We start from the raw sequence: 12,276 nt of genomic DNA, 5'->3' as shown, positions 1-12,276 counted from the left end.
CCTCTTTTATACCCAAAAGATTGTGGACAGTTCCAAGTTCTGGCGGGCTTTTCAGTTAGCTCAGACCAGGTGAGGGCTGGGGGAAGCTGAGCTGATAGTGGGAACTGGGCCTGGATATTCAAAGGGTGTGCCTTTGACCAGGATTTGGTCAAGCCATGGGTTGGGCAATTAGAAAGGAATCTTAAAGGGACCTCAAACCCCATCATCTTTACATATATTTGGAAAAAATAAATACTATTGAGTAAAACAAATTAAGAGTTAAAAAAAGAATATAGAAAACTATACAGATTGAGAAAGATCACAGATTGAATACTGGAAAGGATATTGAATCCATCATTTTACAATTGAGAAAAATAAAATCTATGAGGGTAAGTGACTTTTCTAAGATCATTTCTAAGTAGCAATAGCCAAACAAGGATATTATAAAGGTAATTTAGCTACAGATCCAGCATTTTTTTTTAGTTATACTCTGCTTTCTGAACTTCTCAAAGTCCTCAACATTTGACATCTGGTCTTGAAAAATATCGTATGAGAAAAAAGAACATAAACTATCAAAATAGTCTTTACTATTCTCCAAAGGGAATAATGCTTGAGTTAAGGAATAAAGCTTGCAAAAAACAAACAAACAAAAAAAAAAACTGAGTTCCATCACACACTTAGAGACTCTAGCGATTTTAGAGGAAGGAAACATACCTATTTACCTTCTTCCTTCTATTTAGAGTTTTCTATCATTACCCATTGGAATCTAACTAATCATCAGTTACCCCAGTAAGAAGCTACAGGCATATAAAGTCGAATCTTGTTTTTGAATACAGCCTTAGACATTTCATTTCCTTGTCAATAATACTCTTTCAAAAAAGGAAAGGATTTTTCTTTTTGGAAGAAAGGACAATCTTACTATTATCTCTTTTTAGCATTTGATCCAAAAAGTTGGTCTATACTGAGTTATGTAAAAAACTCATTTATTTTTGTTTCTCTTTTCCATATTCAAATTGTATGTGTCTACATATACATTATGCCCATCACCTCTCTTTTTGGAGATGAGTAACATGCTTCATTATATAGTCCCATTACATATCTCCTTTGAAGACATGGTTGGCCATTACATTAATGAGAGCTCTTATGTCTTTCAAAGTTTTTCTTTTTAGTAGTGGTATCATCATTTACATTATTCTCCTGGTTCTATTTATTTTGCTTCTTCATCAGTTTATCACAACAAGAATTCTCTGAAATTATCCTTTTCATAATTTCTTATGACAAAATAACATTGTTACATTCACATATGACAGTTTTTTCAATTATTCTCTAAGAGGCAATCTGAGGCATCCTCTTAGATTATACTTCCTTGCCATTCTTTATATTTCTTTTAAACTTCACTTTAATATCAGTAAATTTGTTTTGCTTGTGACTATCCCCTCAGCATTATCCTCCTTCAACAGTTTCATCTCAACTTTTTATCTGTTTAATTTCTTGTAGTTTGACACAAAACTCTTTGTATTCAATCTTACTCCATCTGAACTTTTTTTGTTATTTTAGATAAGAAAGGTGTATTTGATGCCTACTTCTCCCTTTTTTCCTCTGTGTATATTTTTCCTCACATGTATCCCAATTAAGAGAAATTGAAAATTCTACTTGCTTCCTCCTTCCTATACCAATCTATTACTTTTATCTTTTCCTACTCAAAACCCTCAGAACAGAGAGGTATCTTGGTCTGAGCTGCTGCACTGCTGCATTGCTACTCCAATGCGCTTCCAAAGATCCAAACACTGGGACTTTCTGATCACTCAAAGGTTTTCTGAATACCCTGAAATTTTGCTGAAATAATTCTCTGCTCTTGCTTTCTCTGGAACAAGTATTCTTTTAGGTAACATGTGTCCCTGACACATCTGTGGTCATGCTGGGAGCTACCATGTTTTGCTCCTGGATTTTCAGGCTTTTACTATTATATTTGGGCTTCTGGATAATATCTGGTGTAGTTCTGACATTCAAGAAGTAACTGTAATTGTCATTGGATTCTTTTGTCATTATTCAGTCTGCTATAAACTTCAGGGTTTTATTTGTATAAGTATGTGGTGCTGCCTTCATTTCAAATAGTCATCTTGACCAAATCTAGAAAGAACATATATGATGATTTTTATGAGGGATGAAATGACATTGAAATTGTGGTGATACCTCTATTATGTCTTACAAGATTGTAGTGAGTAAATGGAAGTTATTATCATTACTTCTCTTCCTCTTTGTTGTCCTCCTCCTCTTCTCTTCTTCCTCTTCATCTCCTCTATCAACAGGTTTATGAAAAAATATGCATCAAATGGCTAATAATTAGAAAAATACCAATTACAGAAAGTCTGAAGTTTGCTGCTCACCCATAAGGTTAGAACAGATAACATGTTAGAGGGAGCTGAGAGAAAACAGGCACAATTGATGGATTAACGGCAATTCTATAATTTAAAACTAAGCTGCCAAAATTAATAAACAGTGCATACCCTTTGACCCAGAAATACCACTTTTACAACTGTACCTCTAAGAAATAAAAAAGGAAAAATATCTATACATACATACATATGTGTGTGTATGTGTATAAAACAGTTCTCTTTTTTATCGACAAAGTTAATTTCTTAGTTTATAATCAATTGGGGTATAGTAGAACAAATAATTTTATGTCATCCCCAGCAGAATAAAATTTATAACTCAATTCAGCTTACCTGAGAGAAAGTTTTTGATCTCACCTATGAGGAAATTCCCTAAAGTTTTCAGAGAAGCAAGTGGAAATTAGGGAATTGTTGAGGCACTGATTCCTTTTCAGGTCCTCTATCCAAAGTATGTTGTTTTCTCATTTAGTCTGGACTTATATATATGTTTGTCCTCTTTCAAAAGAATAAGGAGGGGCAGCTAGGTGGTGAGTGGATAGAGCATCAGCCCTGAAGTCAGAAGGACCTGAATTCAAATCTGCTCTCAGACATTTAACACTTTCTAGCTATATGACCCTGGGCAACTCACTTAAGCACAAAAGCCCAACTTTTGCCTTAGCAAAAGAAAAAGAAAAAAATAAAAAGATTAAGTGAGGTCATTCTTCTAAACTTGTACCAAATCCGCTCTCCATGCAGTTATACAATGTTAAGTAATCAGAATGGTTAAGAATGGTATGTTCTTTGAATTGTATGAGATTGACTTCAGTCAACTCTTCCGTGCCACATGATTGAAAACTTTATTATCTCATATCTCACAGAACTTTGATATTCAAGACACTAGAAATGGAAAGGAAGAATAGGAAGCTGAAGTAGTACTTACAACTGCAGTGGCCTCTTTGGCTTTTTTATACTTTATAGCAAGATTATATTCACAATGGATGAAAAAAAGAAATCAACTAATTAAGGACTGGGACAACATGCCTGTTGCTAAATTATCCTATTTCAACAAAAGACAGGTCTTTTCAGTAGCTATTTCAGCAATGAAAACAACTAAAATAAAGATTGCTCAAAGAAAAATATTCAGTGAAATAACACTCAGAACATTTGTTTGAAAATTTGTGAGTTATCCATTCCCAAGGCCTTCTGCCCCATTCTGGCTGACCCACAATTGTCAGGCTGGTTGAAATTGGAAGGTTAAAGAGCAGTAAGAACTCTGGAGTTTCTCTTAAGAATCCCAGGAGGGACCTGTCTCCTAATTTTGAAAACCTAAAACCCCTCCTTTCATCCCATTTTAAGCAGCAGCCCAGCTGTCCCAACTGTACCACAAGAGGGTTGTTTGAAATTAGTCCAAAATGAGTTACAATTGGGTCATGAGGATTAAGGCTGGATAGTTTCATTTGTATCCTGATAGTACGCCTGCAGGACAGGAGCAGGTCCCTAAACAGGACCATTGCTAATACAAAAGGGGATTAAAAAAGAAAGAAAGAAAGAAAAACTTGTTTAACAGCAGGCATGTTTTTCTCATTACAAAATATAACAAAAATCTGTCAGTTCTGAAAGTCTGTGAGCATTTTCTTACTCTCTAGGGCATAAAGTGTCAAGGAAAAAGAGGGTTCAAAAAAATCAAAGAATTGTTAACCATTTCAGAAAATATTGTCTTTGCTAAAAGAAAAATTAGCTGTGTTTTTCATTACCATAGGATGCTATATTTATTGTTGATGGGAGAGTTAGAGGTCATTTAGTCCAATTCTAATGTTTTACAAATGAGAAAACTGAGACCAGAGTGGTTAAGTGACTTGCCTATAAACTCATAGATAATCCAAATTAGAATCTCTCTGTGTCATACTCTTTCCACTGTGCTACCTGACTTCCTCATGTGTTTGTACATCATAAAAATGCCAAAACATGAATCCTCAAATATGTAATTATCTTGGTTAACAAAATGATTATGTTTAACTTTTCACAAGAAGGATACTTCTTGTAATACCCCTAAAAACTTCCAAAGCATTTCTTTCTTAGAAAATGTATAAACTTTTCTATATGATGTTATATGAACTATATACCAAGAATATAATTTATAAACATATTTTGCTTTCTTAAAACTGAATTCTGACATTTTCAAATTTCTATTATGCAGAACCCTGACTAAAGGCAAATGTTTTAGAGGCAGTGCAGTGTAGTGAGGAGAGCCAGATTTTTATACTAAAAGTCTTTGAATCCTGGCTCAAATATTTACTAGACCTTTGGCCTAGAGCTGAGTCATTTAATCTCAAACACCTTAATTTCATTTTCTGTAAAACGGGAATAATCCTTGTCCTGTTAACCTCACAAGAATGTGGTTAAAAAAAATAATAAATTGTTAAGTACTAGACATAAGTAAGCTAATGTGAATTATTTTTAGTAATTCTGAAACCTCTAGGAAACACACAGAGACTTGAAAGCACACAGAGACTTGATTCATTCTTCATCTGTATTTCTTGTTCTTTTGCAGTCTAAAGGACTGGTTAGTACCATCTCCTCATCCTCAGTAAAATCAGTATTTTCTTTTCATGGGTCTGTTTCTTCCTAAGTTCTCCAAATGAATTACTAGAAAATGGATACTACTTGAAATTATTGTTGTTAGTAGTGTTAAGCTGGAAATAAAGTTGTGTCTAATTTTGTTTTCCCTTTTCTTTATCCTTTTTAAGAATGGTCTGCACCTTCTGCCATTGGAATAGCTGGACTTGGTGGTGGATTTGAAATTGGGATTGAGGTTTGTATATTAAGGTTTACTTTATATTTGCCCTATCCTTGAAAAGTACCTGAAACTTAGTTGCCCAGTATTGTTTTCTTGCTACTGACATCTCTGAAGACTTTCAGAAACTTTTACATTGTTAGAATATCACTTCTATTTTTAAAAATTGAGCCTTTTTCATTTCTTACCTTCTTAAACTCCCTTCAATGAGATAAATTTTTGTTGAATATACAAAAAGCATTAAAAAATATTACAGTGGTTCCCATAGTTTTACAGCAGATATTAAATGTAGGAATAACATTCGATTTGGAATCAGAAAACTCCATATTTACTTCATAATATTTGTGTGACATTGGGACTTAACTTCTAGAAGTCTTAGTTTACTCACTTTTAAAATATGGAGTGATAGGAGTTGAACTATATATCTCTAAGGTTCTTTTCTCATTCTGAATTCTAGTCTTATTTTAAATGATCATTTCAGCCTCTTATAAAGTATACATAGTTATCTATATTTGATTTAATTTGTTTATAGTATGAAGGGTTGAGTAATGTGCTCAAAAGACTTGGAATTGAGCTACAAGGCTTTTCCTTAATGCTAAATTCTTAATTTCCTTAATTTCCGTAATTACAGAGAATATAGGAGAATATAGTTTCTCTGCGTCCTTATAGTTGAAATGAGGAGGGAAATATTTATGCTATATACCTCAAAAGATTGAGAAAAACCTCTTGCAAACTGTACAATACTCTACTTTGTGAACTATTTTTATTATCTGTAGGCTATTGAGTACAGACAGGAAAATGTAGATGGTTTGTTCACCAGAAGATAACACTATTTTATTCATTAATTGATTCCATCTGTGAGGGATCATGACTCTAGCCAAAGGTACCACTATACAAAGTAGAATCTTAAAATGTCCTTAATGTGGAATTTATGATGCCTGATATAGAGGTAGGTCAAGATTTATGCCTTCTTTTAATAAATAAAGGTTGACCTCAAGGCGTTTCCATTCATAGCTATGCCTCTGATGGGCTTTTTGTCCTGAGCATCTGGACTGGGAATTAATCTCTCTAAAATGTGCTTGTTCACTAAGATCAATTACATCAGATCTACACATAGTACATCTTCTGCATCATATTAATCTATCATCTGTTCCATTCTTGCTACCTAAGTTACTTGTCAACCTAAACTCCTAATACTTACTGTTTTCAAATTAAAAATCTTCATTTTCTTCTCAAATTTCAGTCAATTTCTTCCTAAGCTATCCATTCATTTATGAGGTTTCTCTGTTGCCATAGTTTTAAATTCTTTAAGCCTTATTAGAGGAAGTAATTTCACTTACTCTTTTATCTTTCTTACTGGGATTCCTTTCACTCACTGTCATTGCAGAAATCAAATGTCAAAAAAAGCACATTAAAGGCATCTTTTGCCTTTTCTTGTTCAAATGAACTTGTTTGTATATTTTTCTCTAAGCTAAAGTCTGTTGAAAATGTTGCCCTCCTGTGGTCAGTTTCTTTTCAGCAGATAATCCTTTAGCTTTTGCCCTTAGGTTTTCATATGTCTTTGCTATTATTGTTATACTGGCATTTCTGAACCATCATGTACCAAGACTTTGTATCATAATGTCATTTCCTTGCTCAAAAATTTTCATGGTCACCTACTCCTTATAGAATAATACTACTTAACTTAAAATTTGAGGTCTTCCACAGCTTGATTCCAATGTACTTTTCCTGCCTTATTTAATATTATTCTCCTTTCTTTATGTTATAGACAATTTAGACTATTTCCCTAATCTCCAAATGCTATCTCTCATTTCCTCTCTGCATTCATGCAAGCCACCTAACTTCAATTCCCAAAATGCTCTCCCCCTCATCCATGTATACATGAAAATTTGAGCCTTATTTATGTCATGATCCAATAGTTGATCAATCGACAAGCATTTGTATGCCAGGCACCTTACTAGTTATTAATTATGTAATATATATATATATATATATATATATATATATATATATATATATATATATATATATATATATATATATATATATATGATCAACTATGGCTTACCTTTGTCATATCATGACATATTTTGCTAGTAACTTGATAAAATTTATGTTAGATTTGATATAAACCCTAAAATAATTTTATTCAGCTGAGTAATTTAAAGAGAAAATTATCATCATTACCAATCATTTTATGGGCATGTGAGTAGATGCCAGGCCCTAACCTGTGAATCATGCTGTGAATGCTAGATATTTTATTTCTCAATGTATAGTCCATTAGACTAAAATCTTTTAAGTCAGGGACCATGGTTTTTTCTAGTTAGATTCATCTTGGTTCCTGGCATTGAGTCTTGAATAGAGGGCTTAGTAAATGTTTTTTTTTTTTTTTTTTTTTTTCAGTTGAACCAAATTATGTCAATTTTGCTAGTCTATCACTAGAATTAATTGGCAACACCAGGCAGAACTTGCTGATCATTGGGGATATGTGTCTAACTTATGAAATTAAGTGATATTGTAAAATTTCAAAATGTGGAAGAAGTATTGTTTAATGTTTTAGCAAGAATGTAATATTTTTTGAGCAGTAAATTGCAACCCAGATGTGTTAGAAGGATCTCAAAAGGTTTAAAGAACTTTTATATTGAATACAATTATCCTCCAGATGTTTTTCTCCCCCTTCCAGAATTTTGATGCTGCCTTATGTTATAGAAAGAGAACATTCCAAGAAAGGATTATTAAGAGGGCATCTTACATAGCTAAATGTGGTATCTTTTATAGACAAGCACTATTGGACTAGGCTCAAGATAATTTCAATTTCACTGGCACTGTCCTTAACTTGTGGTACTTTTGTGTCTGAAGGAGGAGTAATGGGCAGGAAGGATAATGGGCTGTGTGCCATTGTTGTTTTGACTTTAAAATATGTAATTAGGGAAAGTTAGAGTTGGAAAGGACTTTAGATAGCACCTAGTCTTTTTTTTTTTTTTTTTTTTTTTCTTTTTCTGAGACTGGGGTTAAGTGACTTGCCCAGGGTCACACAGTTAGGAAGTGTTAAGTGTCTGAGACCAAATTTGAACTCGGGTCCTCCTGAATTCAGGGCTGGTGCTCTATCCACTGCGCCACCTAGCTGCCCCTGTAGCACCTAGTCTAACCTTCACTTTTTATAGATAGGAAAATTGAGGTTGATAGTAGAAATTTTTCTTCCCAAAGTTACATACACATAGCTACTTCCTGGTAGAACAGAGATAAGAAATCAGATCCAATAAATATCAAGTCAGTCTTTAAAATTTTTTTTCCATTAAATTTATTGCTATCTCACAAAAGAAGTAAAGATTCTTATCAGACTATGGATCTTGTTATGTGTAATGCCTAGATAATTCCAAATTTATGCTCTTCTTTAGAATTGAAACCAGACTGAAGTTGGTATAGAGTCTTCTGAGTTTAGGCATCATTATTTGGAAAATCTGAAGGTAGTCTTGAGAAGATAAAATTATATTTCCTTAATTATAGAATTATAAAAGAAATATAGAATTATATTCTCTCCAAGGATCAAAGGAAATGTCTAAAATAATTTGGGGTTTCCAGCTGAACTTTATAAGAGTAGATCAGAATAGCTCTTCCTAGTCTGATTCAGACCCAAATCCCATAACTTCATCATCAACCAGACAACCCAGTTTTATCAGTTTCTAGGATTCTTCAAAACATACCTCCCTTATGGTGATCTGCTGAATATGTCACAATATATAACTGGAGCTGCTTAACGGATCTAAAAGGCTGAAATAAACAATGCATCCAGGACATTAGAGATATACTGAGCAAATGCACAATGGTGGAGGTGACATGCTGAATTAACGGAATATTACAAATACTATTTGGCTAGCCAGTAGAGAGTTTAAGAGGAGTCAGTATGAAATAATCCTGAATCAAATCAGATTGTGAATTAATTAGTCATAATTACTGGGCTAAGAAATTTGTATAGTATCCTAAAGATGATATAGAACCTCTGAAGGATCTTCAACAGGAAAATAGCATGGAAATACTTGTGTTTTGGGAACTGCTTTGTCAAGGGCTGAAAATTGATTTGAAACAGGTAGAATAATTTTAAGGCTAATTATGATAGTCCAGATAGAGGACAAAACAAACTAATCAGAGAATAGAGAAGTAAGGGAGAAAATGGCCCTGTGAGTAGAACAAAGAGGATGGATGCAAGAGATGTTTTAAAGGTATCATCAGTAGGATTTAGCAATTGATTTATATAGAGTAAAAAATTGTGTAATGTGTTTGGTTGTGCCTTCAACATATTTAAGAACTCTAGAGGATAAGTATGTTCTTAGAAAGATGGTGTGTTCTGTTTTTAAAATGTTGAGGCTCAGGTTTTCATGGAATAATCAGGTAGAAGAGCATGAGGGATGATTATCCTACCAAAAAAAAAAAAACAAAAAACCTGAGAAGGAATATTTAAACAGAATGAAAAACGGAAGAGATTGGTGTTCTGTAAGCCAAGAGAAGAGAGTCCATTTAAAAAATCATTTATGCCAAAACTTGCAGAGAAGAGGCAAGAATGATGAAGACTAAAAAATGTTGATTTTATTTAAAAGTTAGAAGATTATTGGCTAACTACCTAGTGTGGTTTCAGAAGAATGAGTTGAAAACCAGATTTTGTTGTTTGAGAATTAAGCAGAGTCAGTGAATATATGTAACTCTATAGGATTTTGGTAGTACAGAGAATAGAAGAAAGTTGATAAATTTGGGTAAGAAAAGATCAAATCAAGGATTTTAGTTTTGTATAGGTTTTCCTTTTATGTTTTTATAGAGTGGGCTAGATAAGATGGTTGCTGAAGTCCATTTTGATTATCAATTTCTGGATAAAAGGAGGAAAACAGCATTTTTATACAGAAGAAGGAAAGTCAATAATTTGGAATTGAAAGAAGAAAAGAGAGGAGAAATAGAGAGGAGATACTGATGAGAAGAAGAAAGAAAACATGAATGATCAGAATGGACCAAGCTTCCAGAGAAGACCAGAAGTGATGGAATTAGTGAAACAGAGATTAGAAACTGGAGTAGAGGATGAAAAAATGTAGAGTTTGTGGAGTAGGGAAAATGAAAGAACTAATGAATATGATTAATTTTCTCAGCAAAATAAAAAGGGAATCCATGTGCTAAGAAAAAGATCTTAGATATAGGAATGGAATTGGAGACCTTAAGGGAAGTGAAGAAAGTCTGCAATAACTGTTGTGGTAGGAATATAATAGAGAAGGAAATAATAAATTACTGTTATACAACAAGAAGGACCCAGTTGAATTATACAAATTCAATGTGGAGTATCTCCATTTGGTGTAATTATATAACTTTCTCCATCAACATGAGGAGGAATAGGGAAGGCAAATAACAATGGTGAGCTAGCTTTGGAGATCTGTGTGTTATCCATAATAGGAGAACAAGAGAACAATGCAGTTCAAAGGTAATAAACAGTGACTTTTTGAACCAGTTAACCATAGAGTTAAAACTGCAAAAACAGGAAAGTAAGAACAGAGCAGGGATTATAGATGGAAAACAGAGGAAGAATGATATCTGTTTGATTACACACTTATATAAAGCTGGTCTGATTTTAGTCCCACACTATGATATGCCTCTTTTGGAGTTTAGTAGTAAATCTCCCTTTTGGAACATCTCTATACCTCTGTGTATCTGTATTTTGATAATGTGTCACCTTTATTCTAGATTTGTCTGCCTGTTGATATGACTTAGTGATTAAGGTTATAGGCCACTAAAATGTCTCTGTATTTAAAAAATAAATATTACAAAAGCCTAAAATAAGCACAAGTGTGAGATATCAAAAATTAGAGAAATAGATTAAAGTATATAAATATATAATAGAACTACAGAAGCTACAAATAAAACTAAAAAATCTTGTGAAAATATTAAAAATAGATAAACCTTTAGTTAATTGAAAGGGATAAAACAATCAAACAAAAAAGAAAAGAAAAAAGTAAAATCAGAAAAAAATAAAATAAGAATAATTATAGAATTGTGCACAGTAGTACTTGATATACCATCAAAATAGAGAAAACAAAAGAAATAGAGGAATATACTTTAAAAATATAAAATACTCGAACAGAAAACCAGAGACCTTAAATAAGCCACTCAAAGAAAAGGAAATGGAACAATCTGTCAAGGAACTACCAAAAGCAAAGAGAGCAACTCCTGTTTCTAATGATGGATTCACAATTTTATAATAATTTGAAAGAACAATAAGTACCAATACTACACAAATTATTTTCAACAACTGACAAAGAAATTATCCTGCCAAATTCCTTTTATGGTATAAATGTAGTTCTCATACCTAAAGCAAGGAAGACACACAGAAAGAGAACTATAAAACAGTGCCATCAATGCATATTGATTCAAAAGCTTCAAATAAAATCTTGTTAAACAGACCACAGTCAGGAAATGATTCATCGTGATCAAGTTGAATGTATGCCAGGAATTCATGGATGGTTCAGCAGTAGGAAAATAGTCTACATAATTAATAATATTAAAAACAGAAATTCCAGTCATCATCCCAATATATTCAGAAAAATCCTTTAACAAGTGCAAAACTCATTTACACTAAAAATTCTACAATGTAAAGGCATAGATGGATCTTTTTAATATTATAAAACCACCAATAGTGAACATTATATACAATGGGGAAACAATGGAACTTTCCCCAATAAATATAAAATAGTCACATGGTATAGTCTGGAAATTCTAGCAGTAGATTACAAAAAGAAATTAAAAGCATATCTCTAGATCGAGGATTTGCTAATTATAAGAATTTTATTTAGAAAATCTTAAGGAAGCATTTTATGTTGATTGAAATAATTAAAAGCTTCAACAAATTTGCAGGTTACAAAATAGACCTTCAAAATTCAGTAACATTTTTATAGTAACAAAATCCAAGAGACAGTAATATAAAGTTTAATCCTATTCCAAGTAACTATAAAATGCACAAAATATCTGAGATTTGTTCTGTTAAAGTACACAAAACATTTATATGAATCTATTGCAAAATTATCCTTAAAGAAATAAAGAACAACTTAAATAAATTTAATACTTATAGCTGGATCATACTAAAATACTAAAAATGACAGT

At 32.6% G+C, this 12,276-nt stretch overlaps 1 protein-coding gene across 2 annotated transcripts in view; it reads left to right on the top strand.

The window, feature by feature from the left end:
- SH3YL1 (SH3 and SYLF domain containing 1) overlaps nt 1–12,276 on the top strand; it is a 54,260-nt gene that overhangs the window by 26,073 nt on the left and 15,911 nt on the right. For both annotated transcript variants that reach the window (XM_074287996.1, XM_074287997.1), the window contains exon 4: nt 5,099–5,163. In XM_074287996.1, coding sequence (XP_074144097.1) covers nt 5,099–5,163 — 65 coding nt within the window. The remainder of the gene's footprint in view (nt 1–5,098; nt 5,164–12,276) is intronic.

Source organism: Sminthopsis crassicaudata, chromosome 2 (assembly GCF_048593235.1).
Source record: "Sminthopsis crassicaudata isolate SCR6 chromosome 2, ASM4859323v1, whole genome shotgun sequence".
Lineage (NCBI taxonomy): Eukaryota > Metazoa > Chordata > Mammalia > Dasyuromorphia > Dasyuridae > Sminthopsis > Sminthopsis crassicaudata.
This window is presented reverse-complemented; position numbering and strand designations above follow the sequence as displayed.